The sequence below is a fragment of the Oreochromis aureus genome, linkage group 17, assembly GCF_013358895.1.
Source record: "Oreochromis aureus strain Israel breed Guangdong linkage group 17, ZZ_aureus, whole genome shotgun sequence".
NCBI lineage: Eukaryota > Metazoa > Chordata > Actinopteri > Cichliformes > Cichlidae > Oreochromis > Oreochromis aureus.
The window spans coordinates 5,082,710-5,101,329 of NC_052958.1; the positions used below are offsets into that span (position 1 = coordinate 5,082,710).

Genomic DNA, 18,620 nt, shown 5'->3' on the forward strand with positions numbered 1-18,620 from the left:
AAAAAAAAAAAAGAAAGAAAGAAAGCCTCCCCGCCACCACCCCACCCGAAAGCGTCCCAGAGGGGGAACACAGCAGGTTTATGGTAATAAGTCTCTGAGGAGGAGAGAGGAGGAGGTGGAGGAGGAGAGCCGCGGAGCCATTTTGTACTCATTTTAAACTCAGTGTGGGTTTACGCAGCCGTGACGCGCCTGGACACACTGATACTATGGATACCCAGCGTCTTTTTCCACGTTGAGAAAAACTTCACCATGAGGGAGAAAAGTAAGACGCGGTGCTGGGAGAGGGAGACTTAATGCTTTTCTTTACTTTTTTTGCGGAGGAGTTTCGGTGAAGTTGAACGGGATCCGGCAGGTTTACAAGCATGGAGCCGCCGATGTGTTGCTGGGTTTGGGTTTGTGTTCTGTTCACCGTGCCGCCGCTCGCAGGATGTTTGGAGATGCACCTTTCGGAGACTTCACAGCCCGGGAGCCTTTTGGCCAACCTGTCGCTCGGCCCTGGGTGGACTTATAAACTTGACAGGACTTTATCTCCCAACTTCATTCAGAGTTTTTTCCAAGTTGGGAGGCTCGACGGTGTTATCCGCCTGTCCCACAAAGTTCAGTGTGCGCGCACACCCAGGAATCCTGCGCCTGTTTATTTCAAAACTGTCTCCTCCGCGTCCGGAGACGTTATCCTGACGCATTTTAATGTGTTCGTTCACGGCCAGGACTGTTTTATTAAATACAAGAGAAAGAAAGCGTCAGGTGAGCCAGACATTCACATAAAACACCTTTCAAAACTGGAGGCAACTTCCTGCTTACCTGCAGGTATTCTGATTTTGAATGTAACAAAACTTTTACCCTCCTTCACGCGAAACACTGCCTTTTTGGATACTGAGTGTGTAGGAAGAAACGTTGTCGGGGTGTTCAGGCACGGAGATTTATTCCTGGCTAGTGACTTGTGTCTTAAACACAGTGGACAGTCCGAGGAGAAGCTTCACTGCGCGCTGCACAGCTCTCCGGGCAGCGGGCTCTCTGTGCAGCTTCTTTTGACGCTCGTTACAGCGCGCAAACACCTCCAAAGCCCGTCAGAAACCATCCACAGACAGTCTGTTATGCTGATCAGAAGGGGAAAGCGGCAGGTTAATTCATCTCCCCAGTTCCAACTTCCCAACTATCAGGTGTCTGTGCGTGAGAATGAGCCCGCTGGGACGCGAGTTATCACCCTAAAAGCAAATGACCCGGATGATGGAGAAGCGGGGAGGCTGGAGTACAGCATGGAAGCCTTGTTTGATAAAAGGTCTGATGACTTTTTCTACATAGACTCACAGACTGGAAGCATAACAACCATCCAGGCTCTGGACAGAGAAGTCAAAGACACCCATGTGTTCAAAGTTACTGTGACGGACAATGGCACCCCCAAAAGATCTGCCACTTCTTACCTCACTGTCACAGTAAGTGACACCAACGACCACACCCCTGTGTTTGAGCAAAATGAATATCGAGTCAGCATCCGAGAAAACGTAGAAGTGGGCTTTGAAGTTAAGACAGTCCGGGCCACTGACGGTGATGCTCCCTCCAACGCCGACATGATTTATAAAATTGTGAACGCAGACGAAGTCAACTCTGTGTTTGAAATTGATCCCCGGAGCGGCCTGGTGAGGATCAGAGAGCGGCCTGACAGGGAGACCCGGGCCCAGTACCAACTGATCGTCGAAGCCAACGATCAGGGGAAGGAGCCAAGTCCCCGCAGTGCCACCGCCACAGTTTACATCTCTGTGGAAGATGAAAATGACAACTATCCACAGTTCACTGAAAAGAGGTACGTGGTGCAGGTCCCAGAGAACGTGCCAGTCAACACCAAAGTGATCCAGGTGGAGGCGACGGACAGAGATGAGGGAAACAATGCCAAAGTTCACTACAGCATCATAAGTGGCAACGTTAAAGGGCAGTTCTACATTCACTCCCCCACTGGTGTCATTGATGTCATCAATCCTCTTGACTATGAAATGATTCGGGAGTATAATTTAAGGATTAAGGCTCAGGATGGAGGCAGGCCTCCACTGATAAACAGCACAGGGATGGTGGTGGTGCAAGTGGTGGACGTCAATGACAACACACCCATGTTTGTCAGCACACCTTTCCAGGCTACAGTGCTGGAAAATGTGGCCGTTGGTTACTCTGTCATCCACATTCAAGCCATTGATTCCGATTCAGGGAAAAATTCTCTCCTGGAATACCGCATTACCGACACCACGTCAGGTTTTCCGTTCACCATCAACAACAGCACAGGCTGGATTACAGTTAGTGAGCCGCTCGACAGGGAGGAAATTGAATTTTACACCTTTGGCGTGGAGGCGAGAGATCACGGGACACCTGTGAGGTCCTCCTCTGCCAGTGTCAGCATCACAGTGCTGGATGTGAACGACAACACGCCCACATTCTCAGAGAAGACCTACTCACTGAAGATCAACGAAGATGCTGTGGTCGGCAGCAGTGTGCTGACAGTGACCGCTGTGGACAGGGATGTTAACAGCATGGTGACGTATCAGATCTCCAGTGGCAACACCAGGAACCGCTTTGCCATCACTAGCCAGAGTGGCGGTGGCCTCATCACCTTAGCCCTTCCCCTGGACTACAAGCTGGAACGCCAGTATGTCCTGACAGTCACCGCCAGTGATGGAACACTTTACGATACCGCCCAGGTGTTCATCAATGTCACCGATGCCAACACACACCGGCCTGTCTTCCAAAGCGCCAGCTACCATGTGTCTATCAGTGAAGACAAACCAGTGGGCAGCACTGTGATAACGATCAGTGCGACAGATGAAGACACGGGGGAAAACGCTCGTGTCACGTACGTAATGGAAGACAATGTTCCTCAGTTCGAAATTGACCCGGATACGGGTGCCATCGTAACCAAAATGGAGCTTGACTATGAGGATCAGGCCTCCTACACTTTAGCCATCACTGCCAAAGACAATGGCATCCCCCAGAAATCTGACATCACTTATGTAGAGATCATCATCAGTGATGCCAATGATAATGCTCCTCATTTTCTCAGAGACATCTACCAGGGGAGTGTTCTTGAGGATGCACCTGTCTACACTAGTGTGCTCCAGATCTCTGCTTCAGACAGAGATAGTGCATCAAACGGCAGGGTGACCTATACATTTCAAGGTGGGGATGACGGTGACGGGGATTTTCACGTAGAGCCTCACTCTGGCATCGTCAGAACCGCTCGCAAGCTGGACCGGGAAAACGTTCCTGTTTATAACCTGAAGGCTTTTGCCGTGGATAAAGGTGTTCCGCCTCTGAAAGCTGCTGTTTCTATTCATATTGTAGTCCAAGACATAAATGACAATGCTCCAGTGTTTGAGAAGGATGAGCTTTTTATTGACGTGCAAGAGAACAGCCCAGTGGGATCAGTCGTGGCCCAGATCACTGCCACAGACCCCGATGAGGGCACTAATGCTCAGATCATGTATCAGATTGTAGAAGGGAATATTCCAGAAGTGTTCCAGCTGGATATTTTCAATGGAGACCTCACTGCACTCACAGACTTGGATTATGAGACCAAAACTGAGTATATCATAGTCGTTCAGGCCACATCAGCACCGCTAGTGAGCCGTGCTACTGTGCACATCCGCCTAGTAGACATGAATGACAACGAACCAGTGCTGCACAACTTTGAGATTCTCTTCAATAACTATGTCACCAACAAGTCCAACAGTTTTCCATCTGGAGTAATAGGAAAGGTTCCGGCTCATGACCCGGATGTGTCGGATAAGCTGCGCTACAAGTTTGAGTCTGGAAATGAACTCAGTCTGCTGCTGTTGAATGAAGAAACTGGGGATCTGAGGTTGAGCAGGGATTTGGACAATGACAGGGCCCTGGAAGCACCCATGACTATTTCTGTTTCAGGTAAGCAGTCAACCATTTCTTAAGTCCGATGTTTTTCTGAGAAAATCACGCTTTTCCTGTCAGTTCCATGTGCCAGTACATTCATGTGCCCCCCCACCCCCACCTCCACCCCCAATATGTGATTTATCACCACATTTTGGAGTCAGTGTAGAATTTTCTCTTGAATAGAGACAGCTGCAGTGTTGACTGTATGATCAGTGAAGTGTTTGCTGCAGGCTCTGTGCAGGATCCAGTTGTGTTGCTTTTGTGCCTTTTGGCTGATAAATGTATTGTCTGCAAGTGGTTGGTAGAGGTAATAAAAAGGTGCCGTTCACAGGGCACCCTCATAACTCAGTGGCTTTGTTGTTGCAGTTATGTGGGTTTTGGTGAAAAAGCCGGAGCGCACACATGCATGTAGTGCAGATATATGAAGGCTGATGATTTCCTTTTCTCACTGTTTGGAGTTTATCCATGCTAGCACTCTTTAAAGTGCATGGGATGAATGTGCAGGTTCACTGCAGGAGGGAGTGGGGGGTGGATGAAGATTTTTTTTTGTAGCTTTTCATGCTTTGTGCATGTTTTTCACACATTGATTTTTGAATGAAAGAGAAGTTTGGATACGTTTCTGTGGTGGGGGGTTGGATCTAAAGGGTTAGATCCAAACCCTTCTAAGTCATGTAGAAAGAATTTGCACTGAGCTTCTTTTTCTCCAAGACAGAAGCACACTTTGTTCTTTAAAGTTAAAGATTAGACAAATGCAAACATTTGGACATTCACACCCAAACTCAGAGGATATAGCTGCTACAACGGAGATGCGCACATACAGATGCTCACACCTAGCTATTAATCAAGAAAAATAAATGTACTACTCTAGCTCTCCTGTTACCTGTCAGTAGCTGCAAAACCTCTCCACTGTCTCTCTCTCTCTCTCTTTGTCTTTCTTATTCTCTTCTCACTCTCATGCTTTCTCTGCTTGATCACCCAGAGCACTTTAAACCCCCCAAAATGGGCAAACAGCCTAACACAGCTAGATCTGTTGAGCTCTCCCAGCTTTTTTTTGTTACTCTGTCATGTCTCCCAACATATGCACATGTTGGCAGAATGCAGATGAGCTGCTATGATCCAGGGTACAACAGGTGGAATCTGAGTTTGCACTATAGATCATTGTGATTGGTAAAAGTATTTAAGATGAAATTACATGTGAGAAAATGTGTGTCTTTTTGTCAGTTAGCCATATTGGTCTTGCATTCTCCTCTCTTTATTCTGACAGAAACATTGGTGTGATAATGCAGCTGGAATCGAGCTTGACCTCCATGTCATGGTTCACAGGGCAGTGCAAGGCTTTCACAAGAAGTCCCTTCATTGCTGGAGGACTTGTGCCTTTGTCTTTGTCTCAGACAAAAGGCTGACTGTCCTTTTCTAAGTGCTTTATTGCTGTTGTAGTCAACCTGCGGAGCAGCTGAGAGCCCAGCGGCTCAGCAGGTTACAGGCTGTATAGCCCTCAATCGCTGTCTCTGCTTTCATGCTTGCCATTGACAGCTGACGGGTGTTGCTGTATCCTTGACTACAGTGACCTCTTGATGGTCCCTTAAGCGGGGGGGGGGGGGATGGGGCAGACTTCTTAATTAGTTGTGGCCTTGTGCGCCCAAATACATAAATATATGTAAGCACACATTCATGCACAATTAAACAGATGTGCACACTTACACTGAAGAGCTCCAACTCCCTGTTTTTTTTCCCCTTTTTTTTCGTGATGTCAAGTGTTAAGCAACCATTACTGCTGATGGCTTGGCCTTTTGACCTTTGGGCTTTCTGGAGAGGAAAGCCTTTGGGGAATTTTAGGCTATCAGCAAGTTAACAAGTACTGTGAGTCAGTACACCAGTTGTGTTTCAGTCCGTCTTAAATTAGGTTCCCTCTGGCTTTTTTTCCCTCTTTGTTTAGTTATTTTTTGACCCCTTCTTTGTCACAAATCTAAATTAGGTCCAAATTCCAGCTCAGGACCAGAACCAAATCATATTGCTATATAGTGTATACGTATGGATCCAGTCTAATTATTGACAGACCTCTTTGTATCCCTTTCATCAGGCCCAGTTCATACTGGGTCTTTCTCTGGCTGTGCGTACGTTTTCCACATATCATTTGAATAGCGTGCAACTAGTTATACATCTGACAATGACAGTGATGACACTGTATTATTTTCATTTAAACAAGCCCCATCAGCAGAACATAAGACCACTTATTGATGTATTGAAGTGAGCACTGTCTCATTTAGTCAGGGAGAGGTTGAAAGCTGTCACTCTTCTTATGCTACTAATCAAAGTTCCTCTTAAAACCTGTGCAAGTCATGCACAGGTGCTTTTCTTCTGGCAAACAGGAGGCCTGAGAATGTTTCCCGAGCTCTCTGCTGAAACACAAGAATGCTCTGATAACTCTACTGAGATACACTCACTTAACACACTTTGCTAGCCACAACACTGTTCCATCTGTCCTCAATCTCTCCCTCAGTATTCCTGTGTGTGTGTGTGTGTGTGTGTGTGTGTGTGTGTGTGTGTGTGTGTGTGTGTGTGTGGGGTAGCTCTGCTCCACAGCTGAGGGCTGTGTGTTCCGGTTGTAAGAGCTCTTATCTTAGCTTGTCAAATTTCACTTTAAACCTTTGGGGTTTCTCTGTTTTCTAAAAGATGAGTATCTGTCATTTTATGATGAGCACAAAGACATAGCTGTACTTTATTTGAGTGTAATGTACCTACTCTTTGTTTTTTTCTGCTATATGTAAGATTATATGTAAACCTTTGGTGCACCAAAGTCCTGAGAGTGACAGGTTTGTGAGTGGGTATAGAAGAAACAATTCGAGTTTCACTAACGCTTTTTACTGTAAATGAAACTGGTCAGCCAGCTTTCTTTTCTTCCATTCACGGCTGTAAAACCAAGCAAACCACGCTGGTTGGTGGCCAGAATTGAAAAACTAAAGGCCAAGATTGTCTTTTGTCATGAAGTTAGCAGTCTGAATAATAATTGATTTCCTTAACTGTACAGTAAGTCAATTTTTTTAGGTTCTTTAATAGACAAAAAATGTTTTATTGACAAATATACACAGATTACTGTATAATTAAATCTTCATTCTCATAAACTTAGAATTAATGCATGAAAATACAATAGGGGTGGGTACAGGTTTGCGAAAGCCGCCATGTTGCCCTGGCATCTTGAATGCAGTGGTGAGATAGACACCGCCATTTAACCTAATCACATTTTATGTATGTGTCTCCAGACTCAGCTAGAAGTTACCTTTAATTTAAAGATCACAAATAGCTCTTTCAAACTATACATGACATTTAACACTTGTACATGTATGTTTTCTTTGTCTTATTATGCCTTTCTCCACCTCCTTGTCATCTGCCTCATCCTCTTCCTCCTCACCTCAGGCCTTAACTCCTGAACTTAAGAGAGAGCTGTAAGACACAAAAACATGAATAAACATACTTATTTATTCTTGATACTGTCACAATTACTTATTGTCAGCAGATTAGACATGTGATCCTTTGTCTCCGGACAGCTGACAACGAGCTGGCTAAACAGCAACAGCTGGTTGGTAGCTAACATCATGCCAGCTAATGTTACCTTTTCCTCTGATAAAGAGTTTTTTACATTCTCACACTGTATGCAAGTTTATTCACTACTTGTTGGAGTTTAGCAATGTTAGATCCACTTCAAAGGAAGTTTCACTTACAGAGGCTAACAGCAGCTAACAGCAGAAAATACAGCAACACTCAATCACAGAAAAGTTCAGGATATCCTCAACAACTCACCTACAGGGTCCTCCAGAGTAAATAAACATGGATACCTGTCATATGCAGCCTCACAGTGGGCTGTCAGGCTACACTCACTACAGATGAACGGCAGCCAGATTTGTTTGTCCTGCAGTGGTTGCAATTTATGCACTTCAGTTGGGAGCACTAAAAAAACCCAGAAATCACTTGAATGCAGTCTGCTGATCTGTACTGGTGAGAGTTTACACACTGCTCCTTTAAGTGTTGGTGAAAAGGGACTTTATACATACCTTAATTAATGTTTGACCTCAGCAGAAATCTTACATGTGATTGAAGTAAGTCTGTTTCATTAACCACTGTGAACACAGTGCACATAGGAAAGGCAAATGTCAATAGCAATAAAGCTGGTGCATGTTCATTTTTAGGACTGGGCAGATCAATACCTGCTAGCTTATTCATCTCTGTAGCTCCCATTCAAGCATATATACAAAACGCATTGCCTGTTTGTTTGTTTTTTCCTTTTTCCAGGGAAACTATATCTCAGGAAAGGTTTATAATTGTTAAAGCATGCAATAACAGGCTATAGGAGGAGTTGTGCCATATCACTCATTGATGCAGCAAAGCACGTCGTTACTTAAACAATTAGGAATGATTTATGCAAAATCGTCTTTTTCCACTCAAGCTGAGACGGCATGATGCTACACGCATGCATTCACCCCACTCCTCCCTCCACCCCCCACCTCCTTGTGCTTCCCCATCTTTTCCCCATGGGGCTTTTGCCAAGCCTCCCTGCAATGGGTTTGGCTCCTAATCCTGTTGGAAGAGTTGCATAGCAGAGCTTTTTAACATTTCTGTTCTCGTCCCTGTACGACCCCCACCACCTTCTGTGCTTTCCTCTTTTATAATATGCATAATTCGATTTCTGCCTTAACACAGGAACTTCAGCTTTGAGCGTGCTCTAAATTCAGGCCAAGTAAAATAAAGTATGCTGATTGGTTCATTTCAGCAGGCAGACCACTTAAAAACATTCCTGTGAGAACCACAGCTTTACAATTTATAAGGAAACACAAGTGTAGTTGCATTTGTATCACACACTGCAGAGTGTTGGGTGTTATACGCAGCTCTTTGTGGCTTTTCATTCTATCTCTTTAGCCAAAACATAAGCTAATCCACCCTTCCTTTCTTTGGCCCCCGTCCCTGGGTCTTGGTGTTCTTCCTCGAGTTCCTCTACTGGAAGCAGTTGTGGTGATGCACAGGCAGACATGACCTTTCACATGTGAGATCAAAGCAGGACACGGGGCATTTACATACACAGTCAATGCTGAGAAATAACTCTGTGCTCTTCTACACATGACACATGACCCAAGGCTGATGGATGGGACAGACAGAGGGGCGGGCTATAGGGAGGAAGCAGGAAGAGAGATTGTGATGTAGCTGTTTCTGTGCACTTCACCAACAACAGCTGGATAAAAGTCTGGTCTCTTAAGTCAATATCAGTAATGGAAATAGAAATGCATTAATGTGAAACGTGTTCCACAAGTATTCCTGATATGTGATATTCAAACTTTCTAACTGGCCAATTGCACTGGCTTTAAAGTTTTCCTGTTGTGTCCTTGTACATGTGTGTGTTTGGCGTTTGGCATGCACGCCAACCGATAACCGATTTCCCCGACACTCTTCCCTCTCTATCACCGTGTTTTTATCTCTCTCACTTCTTGTACTTTCCTCAAAAAGGTTCCCACTGCTCGAACATGCGCCTGCATAGTTTTGCTCTCCTTCCATGTGGCTGTTGAGGCTAAATCTGTCCTGAGTCGTTACAGGAACTTATTAGATTACTGTCCTCCCTTCTCTATCATGCCTGTCTCTGTCTTGCTCACTTGTCAAGCTGCTTGTCCTTTCCATTTTGCGGGTGTCTAATGTTATAGGTTTGGCCAAGTGGCCTTAATGCGTTGATGTTGATTAGTAGGTTCAATGCTTCGGTCCACACTGAACTCATGCATGGATTGACAGTCCTAAAGGGGTTCCTAGTATAGACCCTGATGTTGGGATTATAAACCCTTGTGAAAGTGCACATGGGCAGCTGTTGGCAGTAGGGATGAGTAGATGTCCTCATGAATGTATTTTTCAGCCTTTGACGACCTATAAATAGTTATCGGTCTTGTAGGTAAGTAAATTGTAAGGCACGCAGACATGGACACTGAGTCTCGCTTTCCCCTTTTAATGATGAAATATGTCACTCACGATACGATACGTTATGTATGTTTCCTGGCAGCAACGTGAGCAATAGGAAGTGAATTAATGCGTTCCAATTGAAGTCAGAAGGTGGAATTTCTGGGTGCTAGTTTAGCTCACCTGGTTGAGCGGGCGGCTCGGGACATCTCTCCCACATTTTCGTCTTTAACAGGAAAATAAAGATGGAAAAAATGCTCAAAATAGCAGGTTAAAGATATCACAGTTATATTAATGTTTTTAACTTGCTCCATACACTTATGCCCTACGTGGCCAGTCGTGTCTAAAGCACCTTTTTTGTCAGAACTGAAAATGCAATTGAGTCTTTGCCCTGAGGCGGGGTAGAGAAGAACAGATCAAGTGTAATAACAGTGTTCGTATCCCCTCGTCTCTGTTTGTGTGCTCAATGAGCGAGAAAGGAATCGCATTCATGCTTAATCTTGTACATTTACTGTGGGCTAATGTGTTGTAGTTGTGTTTGAGTGTGTGTGTGTTTTGCTATGTGGGCATGTGCACCTCCAGGCTGTAGTCTAGAGTTTGAAGTGTAAATACCAGGGGATCAGGACAGGTCACTGTGGAACTCCACTGATGTCTGAATGCTCAATTACAGGCTAGAGAGTCGAGGATGTTTAAGGATCTAAAGCTGTCTGCTTGATGCCGTCTTTGGCTGCGAAAAGAAATATGGCCGCACACTAAGTTAGACAAGGATCCACTTTTTTTCTCCCTAAAGGAAAGAAATTGCTTCTAATTTGTGTGAAATATGACAGAAAAGTGTCTTCGTTGGAGATTTCATTTTACTTTCTCCCAGATGTTTCACATCGACTGTGCCTCCCGGCCACAGTGTTATCTGTTTATCTAACTACATCCAAGTCTGCCTTATCTGTCCACCTTTTTTACTTCAGACACATTTCCTCCCGCACACTTAGTCCTCGTGCTTTTGTTTCCAGCAGGAAATCTCTTGTAGCTGCCCGGAAAGTCAGCTAGAAAGTGAGGTGCCTTCCCATCATGCAAGTGTGTTTGCTGTGGGGATTTCAAAGGAGTGGGGGTGTTTGTTTGCAAACACCCATGCCCAGGTTTGGGTTAGAGATGGGTTAAGAAGTAAAAATGTGATTCTACCTTAGAGTTTTGGCTTTTCTGTAAGTTTGAGTGTGTGATTTTGTGCATTTTTGAATTGTGTCGAAGGATGTGCTGTTTAAAGACGACCCCTCCCCCCTTTCCCTCTCGGTCACACACACACTCTTGGGTAAGGCTATCTCTTGTTTGCCTGCTGGTTGTTTACATGCTTCAAGACAGTGAGACGGTGACAGGTTTTGGGTGGTGGAGGGGTGGTCCTTGTAACTGGACGCACCTCTCTCTTCTGTCTCGCTTTCTTTTTCATTCTCTCTGACTCAGAATACACAATACTCTTCTTTGTGTCTCACAGCAGGGAGGTGATACAGCGGAGGGGGGGGGCTCTGCTGCTCGCTAACGGCTCACGAGTGTGACATTACATGCGTCACGATATGCTATGACCAGCTGCTGGAATGTTAAGTGGCGATGGTGGGTGGGAGGGGTGGGGGCTGAGGATTTGTATATATATTCACCTACTTTGTCATCCATCTGAGTGAATGACAAGCGCGACTGTGATGGAGAAGGTGGGTCATGTCTCATTTTTTGAGAATGACCCTCAGGCGAATTAAACATCGAGTAATGAAAGTCAGAACTTGTGCCAGATAAAGTTCTGCTTCCCTGCTTTTAGCGACAACCCTCTTGTTTATTTTCCCTTCCTCCTTGCTAACGCTGGCTCCAAGTACAGTTGACGTTGACTTGTTGTCAGAGCAACACTGACAAATTTAGAATAGCGGTCACATGTTGGTGGCATACCGTGTGTCCAGATTTTGTACTAATATGTGCTGGTAACAAAAACAATGTGACTCTGTTCAGCTTGTGCTCTGGAATGCCAATTACCAAACTTCAGACTGCATGAGGTTATATTTGAAACAGCATCAGTTTAAAACTTTTTAATGCAAATTTTAGTTGCTACTAACTCTTTTAAGGCAAACTTTAAAAGATGTTACTGTAAACCTTGAATGGTTTGGCTTTTAGGTCCATCACTGATATTTACCCTGTAGTGTCCAGGTCGCTCTTAGCTTTAGAGTGAAAGCCAGAGGAAGTAAAGCATTCATTTTCATGGGCCACAAAGTGATAAACTCATTTTCCAACCTCTACTTTAAATACTTAAGATACCACCTGGTCCGCAGCTGAAATAATTCAGCAGCTGTTCTTGCCGGTGGATCACATTTAGACCATTTTCACACATGCACTGCAGCCCTGAACTTTTTGGGATCTCACCTGGCAGAGATTTATGAACGTATCCAACACAAAGTGCAGTTAGTGCAACTGCTTACTGCTATACATGTAAGAAAAGAGGACTGTGAACACTGACCTAGTTATTGGGAAATTGCCCTTACTATCATAATGTTAATGTGCTCTGAGTGGCTTTTGAAGGTCCTTCCGTCTTCTTCCACTCTTCCAATTCAGGGTCATTGGGTTAATCATCAGTTAGCCTTTGCACTGTGTGAGAAAGTCAGCGTACGCAGAGTATAACTCCACACAGAAAGGCCTCAGCCAGCCGGTGGATTTGAACCCAGGACCTTCTTACTGTGATTTGACAAACACAACTACGCTGTTGCTTTAGACCAGGGGTGCCCAATCCCAGTCCTCAAGAGCTACTGCCCTGCAGCTTTTAGATGTGTCCTTGTTCCAGCACACCTGAATCAAATGAATGGCTCGTTATCAGGCCTTTGCCAGACTTGATGGCATGCCGAATTGGTAATCCAACTATTTGATTCAGCTGTGTTGGAGTAGGGATGCATCTAAAAGCTGCAGGACAGTAGCTCTCGAGGACTGGGATTGGGCACCCCTGCTTTAGACGATACCAGATAAATACTAAGTTGCCATTTGCTGTAATCCAATGCTTATATTTAACGTTTTGCATTAAGGAGTAGGCAATTTCATCTGATATTTTAACAAATACACCTTTTCCATTTCTCGGGTAGATGTAACGCTAAAGCAGTCAGCTGGCTTGTGTAACTAAAGCTATAAATATTCTATACGTTGCAAGACTATGGGGGAACACAAAAGTCCAACACAATCCGGTCAAATGTTCAACGGTTAAACTTGCAAACTCCCAGTTACAAAGCTTGTGTGATTTTTGATTGTTCTGATTGGTGACATCATAAGAATAGCGCCAGGTAATAGTCCTGTGAATTCCCAGCAAGCAAATCATTATGTATGTGGTCTCTTGCCTGCTCTACACCTTAGTCTAAACCCCACACAGTACTTGAAAAGGTGAAGAACAACTTCAGAATAAGTACTGGCTACATTCTTACAGTTCTTTCCAGAGTTTGTGTGGAAAACATCTTACGCTTATTAAACTCATCATGATGTTTCAGGCAACTCAAGAAAGTCAATGTTAATGGCTAACTAACAGTTCAGTACAGATTTGCCATCAACCCATAACTTGCCGTCATGCTTCACATGAAAAACCACAACTACTTTTAAAAAGCTTGGAAGAAGGTAAGAAGAACATTGGAGAGATTTCATGAATGTACTCCACCCACTCTGTTCTGCCCTTCACCATTTCTTTTTTTTCCAAGAAATGTAATCTTAGTCGTTGCTAAGGTTTTGATACCTGTGTAGTGCCCTATGTGCAGTACCTTTGGCTGTGATCGTCACAACTATTAAGACTTGGCATTGGCACTGACAATGTGGGTATTAGGATGAAATGTCAAACGGCTTAAATGGATTGAGTTCATAGGCACAAACAGACCAATATCTGTTTGGCATTAAAGGGCCGTTGCTTGATTAAAAACTAAACAAAAACGTGCCCTTCTGCTAAAATGCTGTCCAAAAAGATTTCATAAAAAGTGACCAACATAGCTCTCCTTACTCTAAATAAAAGAAAATTACTATCAAGAAGGTTGTTCCTTATACTGTTTGATGGAGTAAATGCCAGGTTTCAATAGAAATCCCTTTTGCATTAGAGTTGGCTGATAACGTTTCTCTCAGCAGCTTTCCTGAAAACTGATATCTCTCTGTAATTACCCTCTCATAGAAAACCTCCTTGATTGGGGCTTTAACACTGATCCTGTGTGAGTGTTGTTGTTGGACTCCACAGAAGGACTTCATGCCAGATTGTGTTCACAGAGGTGTCAGTTTTAGTCATTTCCCCTTCAGCCAGGGAAGAAGCCGGTGACAGGTGTAATCTTGACAGTTATTAATTTCTGTGCGCAAACTTGTTGATGCACGCTTGCTTTTCAAATTGTTGGCTCTTTTTGTCTCACTTGCTGTCAGCATCTGAGGTTCCCAAAATGTTGCATTTTCATGAAATCCCAGCACGTGTTTTTTATAATCTATTGTTGTTATTGATGTTTCTGTGGTCTCTTATCAACTTTAATCTGTGCTGATATGGCCGGCAGCAAAAATCCACAGCCAAATTTACTCATTTCAAAGCAGATTGTTTAAACCTTTCTAGCTGCCTAGAATAGATGGATTATAATCAAACACAGTAGATTTAAAAGAAAAATCATTTTTTATCACTTGTTCATAATTTCAGTTTATCTAAAATATCACTGACCTGCTAACAGGTTTTATTTCAGAGAACTATAACTGACAGCACATACAAGTAAAAGTCAGCCTTTATTTAATGCAAAATAATATAATTTTATTTAAGATTATGATTTATTTATCTTCTCTCTTTTAAACACCTCTCAAAATGAAGTGCTCTGCAGCTGGAGAGAGGAACAGATAACTAACTCATGATGAGTTGCTGTACGCTCAGCTTTACCTGACACATTTCACCTTCCCAACCAAAAGCAGGTGCAACATATTTGTAGAATAAAACAAATGTCTTGTATTTGCATCATTTTCCAGTATGTTTATAACTTTCTCTTTTTTTCTCATTTCCATAATGTTGATAGCTACATCTTTGATCCTTTTATTGCTCATACCGAGGCTGCTGGCTTGCTGCTTGGCTTGTTTCCTCATGGTTTACTTTGGCAAACTATCTGTTTTGGTGAATTTTGTGTCTTTGTGACTTCTGCGAGGGTCTACTCAAGTCCAAGTAATGTAAATTTCATCATGAGACATTGAGCTTGAGGGTCCCTCTGAATGTCAATGTGCCTGCCTGTTTTTTGTAACCGTGTGGACTTCTCTGTGGAGAAATTACATTGCAATACAATTATGCTCCACCAGGCTGTTGCATTTAAAGAAGTATAACAGGAAGGACTAATCAGCTGTCGGGTCTCTAGCTGTCTCTGTCCACAGTGGAGTATAATCAAGGCTCAAGGTGTACTCTACACGCCTGCTAAGCACTAGCCAGAATGCTAGCATTAGCTCAAAGCCCTTCCGTACCTAGCTTGCTAGCAATTAGCCCAGGGCTCCTAGCATGGTTGTATTGAATTACATTCCCCAGAAATGAGTCTAAGTCATGTTTTAACAAAATGTTAACATTATCTGAGGTTTGACTTGTTTCTTACAGGTGTTTTCGGGTGTCTTTTTTTCTGAATGTATTATGGGGTGTCTGCTCTGTCAGAGAAAAGCAGGAGACAGCAATTACTTTACAAAGCCAGATAGTTTGTCCATATCATCCCACTTACTGAGGCACAGTTTTACAGTAATAGATGTTTTCTAAAGCCTACTAGAATGTATGACTGGCTCATCTGAACATCCAAACATACGTTGTAGTTTCTGTAATTTTTAAAATTTTTGAAAACACTGTTGTACTGTCCATTAATGTTAATAACAAATATCTCTGAGTAAAAGTCAGGAGTTTGTCTGAATCTAAGCACGAGGAACATTATCTTAAATGTTCAACATATTGATGAAGCCAATTTCTGAAATGATCGGATATTTAGAATGCATAAAATCGCTCTTTAGATTTAGATCTTGCTCCAAGGTACTTCAGCGGCCTCAGTGTTTACTATCATGAGGGGATTTGAACCCTGATCCATAGCAATATCTGTCGCCACACTGCTGTCATCATTGGTGTCAGCTTTCAACCTCCTGGCACACTGTGTTGTACTCTGACAGTAACTCTGTCTCGTCAAGTTAAGGGGAAAAATTCTTGTGTTTAAACAGTGGCACATTAACGTGTAACCATAGAACGAACAGGAACTAGTCGTATGGGCTTATACATAGTCAAATCTAGCAGACATTTATTTATGAGTGCACATGGAACAGTCCAGAGTACCTTATTTTTTAATACAGAGTAGCAGAGGTGGAGTAGGCAAATCATACACCACACCCTCGGTCACACTTGGCACCTACAGGCGGAGCGGCTTAGGCATCTGTAAGCATTTCAAAGGACCTGACTAAGACGTGTGGATTGAAGCTTTGTATGTTTTCTCCAGCCCTCCAGGCCTCATCTTTTAACAGGGAGCTAGAGATACAGGTACATAGATGAAGACAGAGGGAGCTCTGAGGCATAGTGGGTTTCCTTTGCCTTTTGATACATTGTCAGGATGCTCTTTTCAACCAAGACATCCTCCTGTTACGTTTTGGATAGTGTGACTCTTACACATACTCATCTGTAAACTGTACAGAAGCATGTATAAGCACACTCACGGCCTTCATGTTGATGTAGATCACAATTTGGACCTTGCAGCACCTGACCTCCTTGCCCCGAGTGTTTCACACAGAGATCCTCTCCACCTTTTATATGCAACCCAAAAAATGCCTCACCCTCCCAAAATGTCTTCAGTTACACATGCATTGAAGTAAAATTTTGTCCTTCGGGGACAGGACAACACATTAGCCTTTAAAAGAGTTGCAAGTCAATATTTGATGTACAGTTTCTCATATTTGGTGATAACTTTCTTATCAATAGTGTGTGACAAAACTGATGAGCTCCAATCTGTTGTCTTGTCTTTGTTCTAGTCTTCGTGTATAGATGTGCTTGTATAAACTCAAATCAGTAAAAATACCTATTTTTACCACTGAAAATAGATACACAGTTGCAGAAGACCTTTGATGTTGAGTGTTAAAGATGAATGAAAACACATCGTTGGGAGATATCCATCGAACCGTCATTTTCACGCCCAAATTCCAGACAGTGTTGGGAGAATCAAGTCTGGTCACTTTCTTAGGTTGCCCACCTTGAATTTTCTGAATAGTTACCTGTTTAATTTCCACACTGGCTTCATTGGGAGTAAGGGAGCTGCTAGAGTAAGGTTTGTTAAATGTCAGTAGCAACTTACTCTAACATTTTGATTCTTTTAAAGCTGTTTCACCAGGTAATGTTGAGAAAAGTTCAGTTCATCTGCAATTGCATGTGTGAAATCAGCTTGATGTTTAGCAGCAGTCCTGACACCTCTGTTACGGAACCAAAAAACAACAATGGCTCTCTCTATCTCCCATCATCCCATGTGATGTTTGAAAATGACCTCCGTGCTGCTATCTACCTTCAGCCTCTAATCAAATTACAGATTGGGTTACAGTGAAGATCTGTTTGTGTGTTTGGCTGTGTGTGTGCATCAAGCTCATGGTAAGAATCAGCTCCTAGTCATTAGAGGAGCTATTGGGGGATAGTTCCTATTGGAGGAGATAAGAACTGTAAAACAGTAACGTCTGCAACCTCACTGACCCCTCTGTGACTGCTCCATCCTCGCTCTTCTGATACTTCAGTGCAAACTGTAATGCACTGCAGCAAAGTAGGATATTGGCCAGTGCTACTTGCACTAGTGCCCTAGGCCCTTTCGCCAACTCCTAACCCTCCAAAAAATGCATTGGGAGAGAGAAGCGCTCAGTGTCCTTCCCCAGGTACTAACGCCAGTACACTGGGATGCTGAGCACTACACTCTACACAGGGTCTTATAAAACACTGCCAGGATTGATTGCCAAGTCTATAATGTAGCTATTATCTCTTAATAGACTCATTATAGAACTTTAATGCTTGCAGATGAGCTACAGCATTTCCTCTCAGTCTTGAGATAGAGTTTATAAAATGCTATCCATCCTTTTTCTTAAGTGTGTTTTTCAAACTTAGGCTTGCAGTGGAGCTGGAGCCTTTCCAAGTTAGCATTGACCAAAAAGCAAGGTACATGCTGCACATCACAGGGGCCAGACGTGAAATTATACAGAATTTTTGCATGCTAAAGGTAGTGTCAGTTCTTTTTAGGTTATTTAATAGGAAAAAGAATATTGTACTCATAAATATGCATTGATAAATGTGTAATTATGTATTCCAACAAACTGATGCAGTCTCACAAACTTAGAATTAATCCATTAAAAATACATGGTAGACAAAGGTGCAACCCTTCCATTTCCAGACTACTGAGCTGGCTAAACACCAACTGGTTATAAGCTAACATTATGCTAGCTAATGTTAGGCCCGAATGTCCTAAAAATCACACTTTTACCCAAACAGTTTGATTACATCTTTACATCGTATGAGAGTTTATTTACTTAGTGTTTGAGTATAACAGTGTTATCCTTTTCAAAGAAAACGTGACTAACACCAACTAACATGAGCTAATAGAGGCTAGCAGAGGCTAACAGAGGCAAAAATGGCAGCGCTCACCAAAGTAAAAGCTTGGAATATCCTCACCTCAGTATTTCTGTCATCCAACAGAAGTGATTTTCACTGATTAATCATCTCCTTCCACAAAGCTTTGCAATCTGCTGCGACATTTTACACACTATTTTAAATTATTTGTCAGTAAATGCTTCCCAGTCAATCATAAAACCAAGTTGCGTATCAAGCT

General features: G+C 43.2%; 1 protein-coding gene across 7 annotated transcripts in view; it reads left to right on the top strand.

Moving 5' to 3' along the window:
- The first annotated feature begins 28 nt into the window (after positions 1–28).
- celsr1a (cadherin EGF LAG seven-pass G-type receptor 1a) overlaps positions 29–18,620 on the top strand; it is a 97,915-nt gene continuing 79,323 nt past the window's right edge. For 5 of the 7 annotated variants that reach the window (XM_039601141.1, XM_039601140.1, XM_039601144.1 and 2 more), the window contains exon 1: positions 30–3,903. In XM_039601141.1, the coding sequence (XP_039457075.1) occupies positions 363–3,903 (3,541 nt within the window). In that variant the 5' untranslated portion in view covers positions 30–362. Of the gene's footprint in view, positions 3,904–18,620 lie in introns of all 7 variants that reach the window. The other 2 variants (XM_039601143.1, XM_039601146.1) reach the window with 1 other exon arrangement.